This window comes from Ptychodera flava, chromosome 13 (assembly GCF_041260155.1).
Source record: "Ptychodera flava strain L36383 chromosome 13, AS_Pfla_20210202, whole genome shotgun sequence".
NCBI classification, from domain to species: domain Eukaryota; kingdom Metazoa; phylum Hemichordata; class Enteropneusta; family Ptychoderidae; genus Ptychodera; species Ptychodera flava.
Genome location: NC_091940.1, coordinates 18,300,749 through 18,317,818, shown reverse-complemented (window position 1 = coordinate 18,317,818; position 17,070 = coordinate 18,300,749). Strand labels below are relative to the sequence as shown.

At 37.1% G+C, this 17,070-nt stretch overlaps 3 protein-coding genes across 5 annotated transcripts in view; 1 reads left to right on the top strand and 2 right to left on the bottom strand.

The window, feature by feature from the left end:
- The window catches only part of LOC139147678 (protein arginine N-methyltransferase 5-like), a 41,375-nt gene extending 38,950 nt beyond the window's left edge, over positions 1–2,425 (bottom strand). The window contains exon 1 of the mRNA XM_070718829.1: positions 2,276–2,425. Coding sequence (XP_070574930.1) covers positions 2,276–2,367 — 92 coding nt within the window. The 5' untranslated portion in view covers positions 2,368–2,425. The remainder of the gene's footprint in view (positions 1–2,275) is intronic.
- Positions 2,426–2,611: 186 nt separating this feature from the next.
- Positions 2,612–10,400, top strand: LOC139147680 (UPF0489 protein C5orf22 homolog). 3 transcript variants are annotated; one of them, XM_070718834.1, is made up of 8 exons: positions 2,642–2,694; positions 2,957–3,046; positions 3,826–3,971; positions 5,397–5,546; positions 6,313–6,673; positions 7,186–7,364; positions 7,724–7,939; positions 8,856–10,400. In XM_070718834.1, exons 2-8 carry the CDS (start codon positions 2,960–2,962, stop codon positions 9,073–9,075), a joined length of 1,359 nt encoding a protein of 452 aa, XP_070574935.1. In that variant the 5' UTR covers positions 2,642–2,694; positions 2,957–2,959; the 3' UTR covers positions 9,076–10,400. The 3 variants fall into 3 exon arrangements, with proteins under 3 accessions (XP_070574936.1, XP_070574935.1, XP_070574934.1); XM_070718833.1 differs by having other exon boundaries at positions 2,658–2,787; XM_070718835.1 differs by having other exon boundaries at positions 2,612–3,046; positions 5,374–5,546.
- The window catches only part of LOC139147677 (nucleolar protein 9-like), an 18,483-nt gene continuing 11,746 nt past the window's right edge, over positions 10,334–17,070 (bottom strand). The window contains exons 6-11 of the mRNA XM_070718827.1: positions 16,871–16,985; positions 15,852–16,009; positions 14,310–14,570; positions 12,446–12,713; positions 11,696–11,820; positions 10,334–10,677 (exon numbers count right to left, since the gene is read on the bottom strand). Of these exons, the coding sequence (XP_070574928.1) occupies positions 10,411–10,677; positions 11,696–11,820; positions 12,446–12,713; positions 14,310–14,570; positions 15,852–16,009; positions 16,871–16,985 (1,194 nt within the window). The 3' untranslated portion in view covers positions 10,334–10,410. The remainder of the gene's footprint in view (positions 10,678–11,695; positions 11,821–12,445; positions 12,714–14,309; positions 14,571–15,851; positions 16,010–16,870; positions 16,986–17,070) is intronic.

The window sequence follows — 17,070 nt, the reverse complement described above, 5'->3', positions numbered from 1 at the left end:
GGGAAACTTAAATCATAATACTCCATGACTCCTTGCCCAATTCATAATACTGTGACCTTTGAATTTTGATCTGGGACATTTGCGTATTGCTCCATACTGGTATGAACTGTGGTACATGTGTACATGTATGAGCAATAGTTTGCCCAGCTGTATCTAATTCCAGCCTATCTTCAGGTATGCAACCACAATACTCAAGTCTGAAGCAAGGTACATGATGGAGATGTATGGCATTTCTATAGAACCATAAAAAACAGACAGTTCAACAGCAATTACGCTATGCTAATTATCTCTGCTTGCCTCAATTTAGGCATAAAGGGCAACCATAATGTTGCCGACTACTGAGAAATAAAGGTACACGTAACATACTGATATCCATATCAGTAATGCCTGTTGTTGGTATGGTCTAGTTTTAAAATATCTAAAATCATTGAATGCCTAAGTAATGACTGAGCTGCTCTGATTACCAGAGAACAGGTTCTCCATTCACCTGATGAATTCAAGTTTACACCAACAGGCCTACTTTTTTCATCAAAATTTTGCTTTGTCTTGAGGTAAATGAGTTTTCATCCAACCTCCCCTTCATCCTTGAAAGACTTACGATACCTGCACCTGACTATCTCCCTCTATATTTTGGCTTGTAGATGCTCCAAGTTATCTTTAGGTATGAAAGCACTGCTTTTATGAAGAATTATTTTAGTTTACTGTGTAACATTCTCTGTTGCATTATGTCCAGCATCAGCACTTCTCTGTATTTGCACATACTGTATATATATTATATATATTATATATAATATATTATTGGCATTTAATTTACATGAATCTGACGAACAAAATTTTCAGTGTTTCTCCTAAAGTTGCGGAACATTGGTTACTGATTTATGACCCTGGTAACAGTTCTGCCGTCCTCTAATCTGATTGTTTTGATACAAGGGAACACTGGTAAAATGAATGGGAACCCTGCTAACGTAAGTAAATGATATATATATAAACATATTAAAAAAAGAATGACAGATTTTTTTCAATCATGCATGTTTGCTATAAAAGCTTTCTGTATTCAATTAATCTCTTTCCCCATGTGATCCTAATTAATTTTGACAAAATTCCCTACACGGGACACTGTGAGGTCAAGGACACCACATCCTACAAGTCACTGTCAAATTTAATGCCTTGTAAACTTAAATAGAAACTTATCACACTTCAGAGTGATTGCTTTTTATCTAATTTGACAGAGTTTACTGAGAAAACGCTTTTCCCGCGAATATAGTCTAAAGGTTGTTATCATGTGCACTAGACAAATTCTGAGTTGATTGAACAGCCTCAGGGCAGGCCTTGAAAAGGTGATAAAATGTGCTGTGCAACAAGGCGTTCATTAGCAGCATCTTCTTTAGCTGTGGGTCCATAGCTGTGGTGTTTTCAGACGGGATTCCTGCCTTTTACGGGCCGGTTTTGACTTTTCCGATTTTTAACCCCGCCACCATAAAATCGTAAAAGTCAAAACCAGCCCGTAAAAGGCATGAATCCCGTCTGAAAACACCACAGCTATGGACCCACAGCTACATCTTCTTTTGATGCCTTCTCCGATCTGTTTCCGCTGTTCTTTGAAGCGTTACTGTCGAAACAGCTTTGAAAATGCAACTTCAGTCAAATTGTATAAATGTAGTATTTACCTCTTCAAAATGAACAAAATATGAAAAAACCTCAGTTTTAATAAAATGATATTAGAATTCGATACAGGCTTTGTTACTTTTCCGATATACCGTATTATCATGGTAACGGTTTAAAAATCGTAAACGAAAATGACTACCGCACTACGTCATTTCTGATAGTTGAAAAAGATGCTATAGTTCATAGCATCATCCTCGGGGCTTCCGCTACATACTCCTTTTCTCACTATCTTGTCAAAGTGCCTACATTCTATAATGTCAAGTTCAACTGACAACTGAATCATGGAATGCTGCCTCCTTGAACTGAATAGATCGGGATGTGAAATCTCTCTTCATCATTCGGCAAAAACCGACTGAACGATACGAGGTTCTCAGTGATATCCAGTATTAAACGTGTGCAGGTGTTCTAACTATAGAGCTACCCCGTACATGTTTCATTCATAGGCCGGAACAACGCCCGGTACATAGTCTGTATCCCATTGGAATGAAATGCCACTGAACAGACGAACGCGCACCTGAAACAGCGCGAACAAAATTTAAAAAATGAAAGAAAAAAAAATATCTGGCGAAGCATGTACTGTCAAGTTTCTAAGACAATTGGTGAACCTTACCCGGCGACTGAGGCGAGCTGCGTGGAGTCCGCAATATCAGGAACACAGTGCAAATCACGACCACACGACACATGGTGCTGGTTGTTCGCCATCTTGGAATATACCCTTTAGTTAGGCCCCCTAGAAAATTCAAATGAGAAACTTGCGCACAGGTAAAATGTTGTCCAAAATCAGTCAAAAGTGAACTCTTTGGTAGACGTTGCACTAAAGTACTTACTTTTTACTTTAGAGATATATTTATGTTTGATAAGACAAGGCTACTGCGGTAAAAACAACCGCCAGCTACATTTCCAAAGCACAGAAGATGTGATAAAAGTCACAGATCTAAGGGGTCTTAGATAAGGGCATGCTTGATCTGTGTGTTCACAGTGCTGTGTTAGTCCTGCAGTCCACGGTGTAGTGTGTCTATCGTTCTGTCGGTAGGATCTCTGCTGTAACAATAACATCGAATAACTTCACCATACTCTCTTTGCATTCATGAAGTAAATTAGTTTCATTCAAGAAAAATATAGGTAAACGAAAAGCGCCGGCAATTGCTGACCAGGGGAATAATTTTGTCTACCGTAGTACCGTTGAGCCAGGGACCAAGTTTTGCCCTGATTGATGACTAGATTCTCGGTTGAATGGCGTGAAATTTGAATTAAATTTGAATAATTCGGCGATTAGGTTGTCTCATTGCAGCTGATGGCCACCCCTGGTGGAAATGCTGGTCGCTCTGGTCTGAGGGATTACAAAGATCTGCCAGTCTGGATCGTTGAAGGCCATAATGATGTAAGTTTTAGCAGTATTTTGAAAATGAAAACACTCTTTCAACTAATGTAAGCTTAAAAATAACCTCAAAGTATCCTTGCAATATAGTATATATATATATATATATATATATATATATATATATATATATATATATATATATATATATATATATATATATATATATATATGTATAAAATCCATATAATCATAATCATAATCATATAATCATAATCAACCATATAATCATAATCTCAAAGTATCCTTGCAATATATATATATTGCAATATATTGCAATATATATATTATATACATATACTATATCTATACATATATATATTGCAAGGATACTTTGAGATGATTATATGGTCGACATAGTGTTTTCATTTTCAACCATATAATCACATATATATATATATATATATATATATATATATATATATATATATATATATATATATTATTTATTTATTTATTGATATATTGCAAGGATACTTTGAGATTATGATTATATGGTTGACGTGTTTTCATTTTCAACCATATAATCATAATCTCAAAGTATCTTTGCGATATATATATATATATCCCAACCATATCAAGGAGTGAAAAGACGTAAGGAAAACTTAGATCTGTCCAAAGATCACAAGATGCGTGAAACTTAAGTAACAGTAACAGAGGTATTATTACTTTGTCCTTTAAGTTATGTTTTTACTTATTATATATTTGTGTGTTGTGTAAACCCACCTGACATTCAACATAGGAATAGAACTAAAAATTATGAGCCTTTCTTGCTTGTACAGGTATTGCCACACATCTACAGGGGCATTGGATCCAGACACTTACCAATGGAAGGCATTACACTAGTGCATTTTGATTCCCATCCGGATATGTGCATTCCAATTGATATGCCAGCTGATGATGTCTTTGATAAAGACAAACTCTCCAGGTGAGGTGTTATATGCGGTTAAAAATCACATTTGAGATAAAATTTCAAAATAAACAGGCAAGTTACACTTTTGAATATTAATTGCTTTACTGGTTCCTGAGGGATGACTTAGTTGAGATGTGAGCACATTGATAAAATCTACCTACAATACTTTTATGGTAGCTAAATACCTTTTAGACACTTTCAGATTTTTATTTTTTTCTTAATTGAACACGTCCCAAACCCCAATAAAGTATACATTTTCTGAAAGCCCTGATATAGAGCTATCCGACCAAGCCCAGTACACGGTCATTATTTGCATAGGAGTCACGTGACAAGCGTTTTGCTGAACCTTCCAAAAACCGGTTTTTCCAGCCTTATGCGAACACGCTGCAAGATTTCCGGTTGGAATTTCTTTATTGACAAGCCTTGATTATATCCTTCAAAACAGTGTCTGGGATTTTCTTTATATGCCTTTGGTTTTTTTAATGCGCTCTTAAAGGTGTTAGATGAAGGTGCTTTTCAAGGAATTTTAATTATCACGCCATATAATTTGAATGGAGCCTCCGGGAAAAAATCGCAGACAAGGTTTTGAAGGATATTGTCAAGGCTTGTCAATGAAGAAATTCTAACCGGAAATCTTGCAGCGTGTTTGCATAAGGCGGGAAAAACCGGTTTTTTGAAGCTTCAGCAAAACGCTTGTCACGTGACTCTTATGCAAATAATGACCGTGTACTGTGCTTGGTCGGATAGCTCTATATCTGGGCTTTCAGAAAATGTATACTTTATTGGGGTTTGGGACGTGTTCAATTGAGAAAGAAATAAAAATCTGAAAGTGTCTAAAAGGTATTTAGCTACCTTAAGACTCTCATTCAAAGAGTCATTTTCTGCAAATTTCTTGTTTGACAGACTTCTTTGAAATTTGGCATGTGTCATGGGACAGCCAAGTTCAGATATCATCAAATTGTGATAAAATGTGAAAGTTTTCACTTTTGATTAAGAATATTTCTGCGAAGTCTTTTTGGAAAAAAATCTCATAATTTGAAGAAACTCATTGGATGTCTGTAAAATCTTTTTATACAAGTCACAAGTGATGGCATAATTTAGATATGTGCAAACTGTGAGGAAATCTACAATTTGTGTAAAATTTGTATAGCACCAGCAAAATTTAGATCATAGAATTTTATCCTTTTTCATGCATTTTTAAGCTTGTATTGTAAATTGGCGTTTGTGTCATTGATGCAATTTTTTCATATTTTTGTCTTCAACCTTACAGTAACTATAAAATGCCTGTTAATTTTGTGTTGGAACTGTTGTTTTAGATGATTCTGTCAGAAAATGTGTAGATTCAAGTATGAAAATGAACAAAATTTATTGAGTTACAATATTTTTACTTATTCTGTTATTGTATCACTTTGCAAAGATGATCTTTTTCTATGATGACAGCACACTTGGCATTGAAAACTGGATACTTCCTGCAGCCTACGCCGGACACTTTCAAACCATTGTCTGGATCAAGCCACCCTGGGCCAATCAGTTCCCGGATGGAGAGTTCATCTTCAAGATAGGAAAACATAAACATAATGGAAAACTCAGGTAATACCAACACTCTGAGAATATTTTGCATTTACAAAGTTCACTTTTGATAATGTTAGATTTCAACTTTTGTTCTTCCAAAAGTATTGTTTGGGAATTTCAATGAATACTACTTGGGGATTCGTCTCTCGAAATCTCCTATAAACAATGTTTCTATCACTTACTATAAAAGGGCCAATAGCTGTAACTTTTGATGATTCTTTTTCTCACTACTTTTGTTTTGTACGTCAATCACAAGTTTTAATTCTGCGCCCTCAAAGCATGTTGAAACACCAACACAGCATCTAGGGGTGTAAAATTCCCTGTGATTGTTTACACTTGAATTGTCAGACCGGAATTCGCTTGTCAACAATAACAACGCAGTCTACACATATGCAGGGTGAGCTGACAAGCCGAATGCTATGTACCTCAACATGCTAAGGGCAGTAGAACAAGAAATTGTTGACAATGAATGCAAAAATAGTGAAAACTGTCCCTTTAAAATAGTGGTTGAAAAAATCAATTACTACAAACACTATCAAGAAAGTTACAATTTTTCTTTTAAGTGTTATAAAAATTTTCAGTGTTGAACATTAATTCATTTTCATGGCATAAGATCCTCAAAAATATATGTATTTCCAGTAACATTCCATTTGGAAATAGGGAAGGTCAGTCAGGAAGGAGCCACCCACCAAAAACTCTGACCCCCTGAAAAGGACTTGCCCGTTTGTATTTCTACTAAGATACACCCCTTTTAAAGAATTCTACCACACTTATATTCATGTAGGGTGACTTGTTCAGAGGACTATTTTCTCAGCGATACTCTGTGGGCACCTGAACATGACCTTGAAATTGACGAGAACAATGCCGTATACAATCCCAAAACAGTCACTTTCCAAGCAATATCACTTGTACCAGAGTCACTTCAAGACAGTAACCCACAGAAAGCAGAGGACAAGACTGCTGCAAACGATGAACTGAGTACAAGTGCAGATAAAATTGTGAAATCTGACAGTGAACAGTTTCCATCTGTGGACCAAGTCAGGAAAGTTTTAGAGGATGCAGTTGGAAAAGGAAAGGCGTTCCTACTTGATGTGGATTTAGATTTCTTTTCCACAAAGAATCCATTCAAGGATGTTTATTCCCAGGTAAGGATTCCATCAAAACGAGGCAGCTTCTCAGATGACAAATATTTTGACGACAGGTGACGTTTGCATACCTAGTTTTATTGAAAATGCCATGGATGAGTTTTGACTTTGTGAATTTGACTCTGAGTTCTGTATGTATTAACCCCTTCACAACTTTTGCCAAAACTTGTTGTTGCCAATGTGATTTTGGACCTGTTTACAGAGTATTGGAGGTGAACCGGTTAAACATTGAATTTGACCGATATGCATTAAGAATGTTCTGAAACTTGTGCAATTTGCCTGAGAGATCAGAATTTTGCTGCTAATAACATTGTTTAGACCCACCATCTTGTTGGAGAACTTACAACACAGACATGTAGTAACATCAACATGTTATGTAAGCAACTTTTACCCTGCAAACTAGAACTTTACCCAAATTAGTTAATCATCATACAAACATTCCATGTTTTTTGAGGCTGTATATGATGGACTGTTTCCCGCCATAAAATGTGACTTGTGTTTCACTTCTACAGAGACAGCTGGGAATCCTTGAAGATCTGTACAGATATGACAGACCTGAAGACACAACATGTCAGTGTCTTGAAGAATGTACCAAGAAGCGTTGTCGACAACTTGAAGCAATAGAAAAGATTTTACAGCAGTTGTCTATAGGGAAAGAATTCAGTCAACAGGAACGGGAGGAAAATTCAAGGTATCAGTTGCAGTGATGTCGTACCATTCAAATTATGGCGATGGTGTACCATCTCTCTCTGCACAGACACTACATGACCATTTCAAAACTGTCATGTCTAAACATTTTGTATGATGGTTGAGAAGTTTGCATGTTTATTGGGCAAGAGTAAAGTACAATGTGACTCAATTAAAGTTTGATACTCGATACAAAATAAAAGTTTTGTGTAGGAAAAACAAAAGTCTTTACATACTGGGCATTGAGGGCACTCTAACAAACTTCACTTGGCCATATCATCATTGACTGAGCCACAGCCAACAGTCATAGAGCACTTTATGATATTATTTAAAGTATCTTGACATAAATGTCTGCTTTTCCAGGTTATCCCAAATTTTAGAGTTAATAAGCGACATAAAGGCCGGTGGGAATGATACTGAAATTGACTATGACCTGTTGCACCAAGCCGGCATGACATGTGACGACAATGATGAGCTGCCTTGTCATGTCAGTGACCAGGATGAAATCAAGACCTTGATGCTTGCCATGGAAACAGTGTTGTCAGGACTACAGAAGCCAACCATGGTAACCGTTGCTAGGTAAGAGGTGTTCTGACATTGACGTATGTCATTGAGGTGAGGCCCTAATGCTGTGATGAGAAATTGCAGCATTGAATGACAGGGGGACAGGAGTTCTTGTTACCTTACAATAGCTTTTGTCTCATGCAAACTACATATTGAAATGCATTATGGGTAACAAGTGGACTCTCACCACAGCAAAGCGGTTGAGAAGGTGAGCTTATAAATACTTTTTACACAAATGTAATGGCTGTCATGGCAAAAAGTTCTGCTTGTTTGTGAAGCTGGCAAAAGTCAGTATCTTTTCATCTTTTTAGGCATTTAACTCCTGTATAACATAAAACTTCACTTTCAATTCTGTAATCTCATGTGTCTTACCTGTAGAAATCTGCCATATTGAAAATATGGTCAACAACTTGTCTTATCTGTTAAGAGTTTGATTGACAGTCAAAAGAAAGCAGTAAGCTCAATTTAAAATGGCAACAATGTCTTTGTAACAAGTAGAATTGAAGTGGCAAATCTCTGGGCTATCAATCCCTTTGCATTACCAGTCCAGAAAAAGCCGTCTTAACGGTGTTCTTACTAGTTAGCATTATGCAGGAACAAGTTGCCTAATTACGTCGTGTTTCCCTGTCTGCAACACACATCGGCAAGTCAGAGTCTCAAAGGCCTTGAGCCATCGATCTCTTGGACCTAAGTCACAGTTACACATTTGGCAGTTGGCTGGCCACAACTTGGTCTGCTCTGTTTATGCAACGTGTGTAATGTGCACTGTGATTGGTCCACCAAATTCTGAAACTTCCATCCCACTTCCCTCAGAAGTGGGAGACTGTAGTTGAACTAGCGACCCGTGGGAGCGGTTGATGCCTTAAGTACAAAACAGCCTTTGGACCCAATGTCTTCTTAAAAGTTCATGTTGTTTCTGTTCCCTTTTCAGATCAAGTTACGATGATTACTGTCCCAAAGACCAAGTTGAGTTCATACAGCACAGTGTCTTGCGGACTCTACAGACTATGTACGGAAAACTCGATGTGCAAATAGACTATTGGGAATATCTTGATGATGATGATGATGCTGACGGTGTTGTACTTTGTGAACAGGAGTCATCCAAAGGAGACCTTGCTGAGGTGGAAGACAATCCTCAGACTTTGGAATGAATGCTTTGGAACAAATCATTGCAATGCTTGTCCTTATGCCAGTGTATATTTACACTTGGACAGAGAACTTTGTTTTCCAATTATACCAGGAATCTGGTAAATGTTACTGGAGGTCACTTTTTTGAGTGCCAAAACAATTGTGTATGGGATTGAAGACAAATGCTCCTTTAAACCAATTTGCTAGTGTTCTCCAACCAGGGCATGACATTGAGCAAGAATTATTCAGTTTTGGCTATACTGAAGCTACACTTCATAGAGAACATGTTTGTATTCTGTTGAGAGGGACACCAACTTCATTATGAAAGATTTTTCAATGCAATAAGTTGTTGGAAATTTTCAGATACCAACCTTGCCTCCGTGTTGTTATTTCAAAGCACAGACTCCATCATGTCCAAACTTATTTTTTCACAGTCCATTTATCAACAATCAGGTTCTAGTCTTTTTTAACATACTCAAGCCTAACAGTTTCCTACCACTGTGAACAATGCTACACAACAAACTCAACTGACTATATAAACCTTTTGGAACTGGTAAAGTGCTAGCATTAATATACCCATCCTCCTGTGAGCTTCGTTCTCAGTTCTGACATAGGTATATACCCATTCTGCTGTCAACAATGCCATACTACAAACAATTCTCAGTACATGAATATGATTTGCTAACTAAGCAAGTCATGAAAGCCTAAATAGTGGTCGACCATATTTTTAATATGGCAGATTTCAACAGGTTAAACATAATAGCAAAGAAGCCAAAGTAAAAGTTTAGGTTATACAAGAATGTCATATCAGAAAAGCATCCAAAGTTGAAGAGATGCATAAGTTTAGTTTGTTTCATGAACCAACAGGACTTTTTGCCATGAGAGCAATTATATTAGTGTTAAAAGTTTATCAGATCACTACCTCAATCACTTGCTGCGGTGAGAAGTCAACTTTTTGCCCGCAATACATTGCATTATCATGTAGTTTGCCCCATCGGCACAAGACAAAAGCTATTTAACGTGGCTAGAATTGCCAATATGTACCTTGGGGACAGATTTTCATTAATACCTTAAACAAGTTCTGCATGAACAGGTTTTAGCATATTTTCCTCTCACCTGATTTTTCAACAGAGTGCATGTACACAAAGGGGGAAATCAAAGACCAGCCGAACATACAGATGTAGTGCAAGACATCCAGCTTGCAAGTTTTTCAGGTCTTCAATTCACTAATCACAGGATACAGACACCAACATGTTCACATATTTACTGCGCACAAGTATGTAAATGTAAATCGTTTTATTTTGTATAAGGTTTTTCGTCAAATAAAACACTGAATTTTAAAAAATAATCCCACAAATTTAAATAGTTTCTTTTGCACGTTTCTTTTTCTTTTTCGTCTTTGACATCTCCGATGAGTCCGAATACTGCCTTTTCTGTCCTTTCTGCATGTCAATGCCATCACTTGCTGGGCTTTCTGATGCTTTACTCTTCCCATTCGAAAATTTTAGTTTCTTTCCCCTCTTCTTTTGAGTCCCGAGACTCTCGCTTTCACCTGGAATTTTGGACTTCCGTTTCCTCTTGAATAAAGCTTCAATTTCATCCTCTTCTGTCCCACCTGGCATGTTCTACACAACAAAAAGTGAGAAATCAAAAATAAAAGTCTAATAAAGGGTATACTGCACTGAATCACCTGTCCAGTTCGGTAACAGAGAAAAAGAAACATGTTTCGAGTAATATTCACTGCCACACGCATGTCTAGTCATATGCACATCCCACCAATGTCTTGTCACGCAACATCTTGCCGACATCTCGTTACATGCAATATCACACCTATGTCTAGTTACTCACAATATCCTATCCATGTCTCGTCACATAACATCAATATCTGGTTACAGACAATATCACATCCGCATTTGCTGATGTGGACCTGTATATGCTTGCATGCAATATCACACCAATATCTGATCTGATCATACACAATATCACATCTATACACGTCAATGTTAACAGACAAAATCACATCCCATGCCATACACAGTTACTGGCAAAATCACGTACATTTGGTAACAGACAACATTTAAACACGAGTGTGACATCGCCTGTTGGGTGACATCAATGATATATAAGTATTCCAGGACATGGGTGTAATATTGCCTGTCATAGATCTGGGTGTAATATTGCCTGTATAGACCCGGGTGTAATTTACCTGTCATAGACCTAGGTGTGATCATATATTGCCTGTCTTCAGATATGGGTGTAATATTGCCTGTCATAGACCTTGGTGTAATAATAATATTGCCTGTCTTCAGATATAGGTGTAATATTGCCTGTCATAGACCTTGTGTAATAATAATATTGCCTGTCTTCAGATATAGGTGTAATATTGCCTGTCATAGACCTTGTGTAATAATAATATTGCCCGTGTTCAGATATAGGTGTAATATTGCCTGTCATTAGACCTGTGTGTAATAGTTCCTGTCATTAGAAATGGGTATAACATAGCCTGTTTCAAGACGGATGTGATACTGCCTATTGCTGAACACAAGGTCTACTGTAATAAATATTGCCCCTCACCAAACATGCACATCTAGAAACAGGCAACGTCACATCAATGTCTTCTATCTTCTATCTGGCAATACATACCTCACTTGTCACCTTATTGGTTGTTACACTCTCAGAACCCAGCGCCCTCATCTCTTGGTGATACTTGCCACCAACTTTTGATGAAGAGTCTGCTTCCTTGCTTTCTTTCTTTGGTGAAGATGTCCCTATGAAATAAAAGTACGACATCGTATTGTGTCACTTCAAGGAATCACTTGAACTGTCAGGTCACTGACATTGTATACAACCCGCTATGCTTCTTTGAGATGGCAGAGTGACCACCACTCCAATGAGAGATTGCAAAAAATTAACAGATACATGCATTGGACATGGCATTTCTATAAATATTTAGAATCCACAGGTTTTAGAATTACAGAGCAAAATAACCAACCTGGATTTCTGTCTTCAGATCTTAAACAATGGTAATTTTGTTTATTGTACAACTCTTACACTATATTACAAAGTTCTGTGACACAAGTTTGATCAGTGTTGTAGACTTGATGTTTTCAAACTGGAGGCCAAAAAAGTGTAAAGGAAAAGTGTAAAGGAAAGTTTGTTGATAATGTCTGTTGTAAATTTTACAGGTGTTAAATTTAGTAGAAGTCTGACTTTGTTGTGAAAATACTGTTATCTTTGGTATCTATGGTCAGACAGCACTGGTAAATGCAACATTTCTAAAACCACTGTAGGAAAATTATACTGGTAACCGTTGGGTGCCATTTGCAACAGATATTAACTTCAAACTACCTGAACTATGACCCCGATGAACCTGACCTGTGAACCCATCATTACCTGATTCATTTCCAATGATATCAGAGAACATCTTGCGCTTTTTCTCGTCTCGTTTCTGGATATCCTTCCAGTCATTCCGCCTGTGTTTAAAATGTCCGATTGCACAGTTTCTGTGGACAAACCGTCCAAACCTATCCTGGCTCAGCTGGGCCTCCCTCTTGGCAAGTTCTTCAGCGATGGTGAATTTGACCTTCAGCGAAGCACTGCTCCATATTGAATCAACTGTTCTGCTGCCGTGTTTATCACATGCCATTCTTACGTACCAACCCTACAGACGGAACAAAATAGGAAGTGTCAAGTAACCTGTCTTACAAGTAAGTAAGAGGGTAGAGTGATGGAGAGGATATTTCTGTATAACACTGTCTGCATATCTTGATGTTTCCTTCATTCTGTTGGTCATTTCTGATAATAATAACTTTATTGCCATATGCATACAAAGCATTGGAAATTGCCTTTCCACATGCGCTCACAAAAGACAAGACAAACCGAACATACAAATAAAATTATACATACTAAAAATGCTGTCAAAAACGCTGATAAAAATACAATTATTGAGCAAAACCTTAAAAACAATGGCGCACAAAGCTAGGATTGATTTAAAATGCGTATTGCAGATGGATAAAAACTATTATTAAAGCGGACCGTTCTCGTTTTGATACTCCGATATCGCCTACCAGAGGGTAACAATGTGAAAAAATTGTGAGCAGGATGACTCGAGTCGTTGATTATTGCCTCAGCTTTGCGGATAGATCTTGAGTGATAGATGGATTGTAAAGATGGCAATTCTGCCCCAATGATTGTTTGTGATACACGTACAACACGTTCAAGAGCATTCAATTCATTCTTAGTGATATTGTTGAACCAGATAGTGATGCCATATGTTAAAATACTTTCTATTACAGAACGATAAAAGTTGACCAGGATAGAGCGATTCATACCAAATTTCTTTAAACGTCTGAGAAAATAGAGACGCTGCTGTGCTTTCTTTACTAGGTGTTCTATATTTTCATGCCATGACAAGCCATATGAAAGTTGAACACCAAGAAACTTGAAAACAGTGACGATTTCAACTGCACTCCCATTTATGGTAATTGGGGTGTGGGTAAAATGTACTCTCCTAAAATCGATAATTATTTCCTTGGTTTTGTTTACATTGAGTTCAAGATTGTTCACATTGCACCAATCAGTTAAATTTGCAATTTCACTTCTGTATGCAGACTCGTCATTTTCAGTTATTAAACCTATGGCTGTTGTGTCATCAGCAAACTTCACAATAAAATTATTAGCATACAAATGAGTACAATCATAGGTAAAAAGAGAGTACAGCAAAGGGCTCAAAACGCATCCCTGGGGAGCTCCCGTATTTAGAACTGTCGACGAGGAAAGGTGGTTATTAATTTTAACAACCTGTGGTCTATTGCTAAGAAAGTTTAAAATCCACCTGCACATGGAAGTACCAACTCCAAGGTCGACTAATTTACTGACAAGCTTGGAAGGAATAATTGTATGTAATGATGACGTGATGTCAGAGGTTAAAGTTCGGGGAGGGGGTCAAACAACAAATGGCAATACCACTGAACTGCTCGATGGCTTAACGTTACAACTGTCCTGACTTTAAACAAAAGGCACCGCCATTTTATATTCAAATTCAACTGAAAATCTGACCAACAGTGTAAGCCCGATTAAATCAGACGTAGAGATGGAGGCATTTTCATCTTCGTTTGTTCTTTGTTGTTTTTGTCAGCAGTTGGTCACCTCCACAAGGTGGTGTATGCCATCTCTACCACTGATTTTTAATCCGATTGGGACGTACACATGAAAATGCCGATCATTGGATTGAATATCTTTTTCAAACTACACATACTTTGAGTTTTTCTATAAGCTGGTCCTTCTTCTTCTCTCCAACAGTCTGGGACCTGAAAAACGCTTCGATAATATGACTTCCGGACTGGTCACACGACATGGTGTAAAGCTCTTCCTCAGACAGAGCGAACAAACTTTTCACCAGTTTGCTGCAGTCGTTGAAATTGAACAGCTGTTGAAGAAGCAGCGAGCCTTGGAGGTTTATTTCTGTTAATTTGACCTGAGGAGGTTCCGTGTCTTCGCTTTCATCTGCGCTGTTTGCCTGTTGAAAGAGGGTAGGGTGACCAACAGGTCATACAGATGACTGACACTAATTGAGTCATATAGCTCCCTATCCTATACAGTATATGAGTATGTAGGAGCTAAAAATAAATGTGAGAAACTGGATGGGAAATGGTGTTCTCTTCACTATTTTGAAACCTTGCTTTGTTTCACCAGGTATTTCTCCATTGGTATTTCCTTTGACAAGATGTGTCTTACTTGAATGCCATCATTCAAAGTGCTATAATGTCATCAAGTTTGGACTTTTTGTGAAAAAAAAAAAAAAAAAATTTTCCCCATAGGATTAAAGGGACAAAGTCGTCCATTTTTCATGAATTTTGTTTGATGTGAGATACTACTTACGTTGTTTGACAGTTTGAAAGATACTGAATGAATGGGTGACCATGCATATTTTCGACCCGAGTTTTAGACACGATCAATGAAACCATCGCAAAAAAGGATTAATGGTCATGACCATTAATTCATTTTCGCGATGGTTTTGTGTGTCGTGTCTAAAATCGGGGTCGAATATATGCATGGTTACCCATTCATTCAGTATCTTTCAACATGTCAAACAATGTAAGTAGTATCTCACATCAAACAAAATTCATGAAAAATGGCCGACTTTGTCCCTTTAAGGTAGAACGCACCTCGGGGACAGACATTCGGACTCTCAAACTTTTACAATTCTCTTCTGATATACCACATGTGGGGGTTCATTTTAAAGCTCTTGGTGAAAGAAAACTTTTCACTGGCTTAGTTTTTCGAAATTCGAAAATTTTTATTTTTCTGCATAGAGTTAACACAGGGATGGTGGCCATTTTGAATTTCAAATATTGGTAAATCTTGGGTAATTTCTTTCTCAAGTACCAAAATTTGCACGGTGACCCCCTATTTTTATTCTTGATTTTGAAAGAGAATGATTGAAAGATTCCTTGAGGAAAGTTAGAGCAAAAGTTTAAGTCTTTCACTTTCGAGGTGCATACTACCTTAACATAGGGATGGGGGTCATTTTAAATTTCAAACATCAGTATAGTTTAGATTATTTGTTTCCCTGGTACCAAGATTTGTAGCTTGACCCCTAGTTTTCATTCTTGATTTTGAAAGAGAACAGTTTACGGTTTCCTTTGGTGATGTTTGAGCAAATGATTTAATCTTCCATATTCAAGGCACATACTACCTCAAAAGCCATGGAATCATCAATTGACAAGACAGCACGAAAGTTTGATGCAGTGCTCACAGTATAGAGTAATAACACTCAACATAACATTAAAACTTTTACCTTTTTCTCATTTCCATGGATGCTGTTCTCATTTCCTTGACTCATTTCATGGAAGGCCTCGTAGGCAGCAAAAGATGCCAGCAGTTTGACACAACACCTCTGTCTTGACTTGGGTTTGTGACAGTGGAAAGCCTGCATCAAAGATTTCAGCAACTCAGCTGAAAGTGGAAACAAAAAGAAAATGAGAAACACAGAGTTATGCTAGAACGTACCTAAGAGAGAAACATGCATTAAGACTCTAAAACTTTTACAGTATATTTTCATCTACCACTTGTTTATAAGGCTCATTTTATTAACCCTTTGAGCGCCAAAGTCAATTTTTGTCACCTTTATAAAATGTGCCCAAGTCAAATTTTTTCAGATTTTTGCCAAAATTTTGGTGAAAAACTGTAGCCAATGAAACATGATGTCCATTTGATCCAAAATTATCAAAAAATACAGAACAATTCATATAAATTGGTAAAATATTGCAACGAAATTTGGTGTGAAAAATAACAGCACTCAAAGGGTTAAAGCTCTTGGAGTAACTAAACTTTTCACTGGCTTGTTAATTGTTGAAATCAAAAATTTCTTTTTTTGTCAAAGAGTTATAACAAAAGGATGGCAGCCATTTTGAATTTCAAGAGTCGGTAAATATTGGGTAATTTGTTTCGCTAGTACAAAATTTTGCACGGTAACTTCTTACCTTATTCTTGATTTGGAAAAGGGATGATTTGAAGTGTCCTTATGAAAAGTTTGAGCAAAAATTTTAAGTCATTCAATTTTGAAGCATGAAGTACCTTAATTACGTATCCACTGCCTTATTTTTTTATCATGTTTGTAAACAATGCCATTCTCAGTTTCTTTGGTGAATACAGTGAAAATATCATTCATCACAAAAAGGTAAGTGATACATTTTGTCAAAAATAATTAAGAATTCTGTCTGCTGTACTAACATTAACTCATTTCACAATGATGGGACTGAATTGAAGTCACATTTTCACTTCAGTAAAAGTTGACAGTGGAATAGAAAAGCTTACCCTGCCTGGTGCTGTGCTTTATGCAAGCTTCTGCAAGTCGTACGATGACACCAATGTGATTGTGAGCTAGGATATCTTCAATGCCAACAACACACTCATCAAATATTGTCTCAAACTGAAAAATGAAATTGGTGGTTTTGAAAAGTCAAGGTCCATACACTCAATGTCACTTAAAATTCATGGACTTTAGCAGAATTTTT

Coding starts and splice junctions, on each gene's coding strand:
- LOC139147680 (XM_070718834.1), top strand. CDS start 2,960: ATGGCCACCCCTGGTGGAAATGCTGGTCGCTCTGGTCTGAGGGATTAC. Junction 3,047..3,825: donor TCGTTGAAGGCCATAATGAT/GTAAGTTTTAGC, acceptor TTGCTTGTACAG/GTATTGCCACACATCTACAG. Junction 7,940..8,855: donor ACCATGGTAACCGTTGCTAG/GTAAGAGGTGTT, acceptor TTCCCTTTTCAG/ATCAAGTTACGATGATTACT.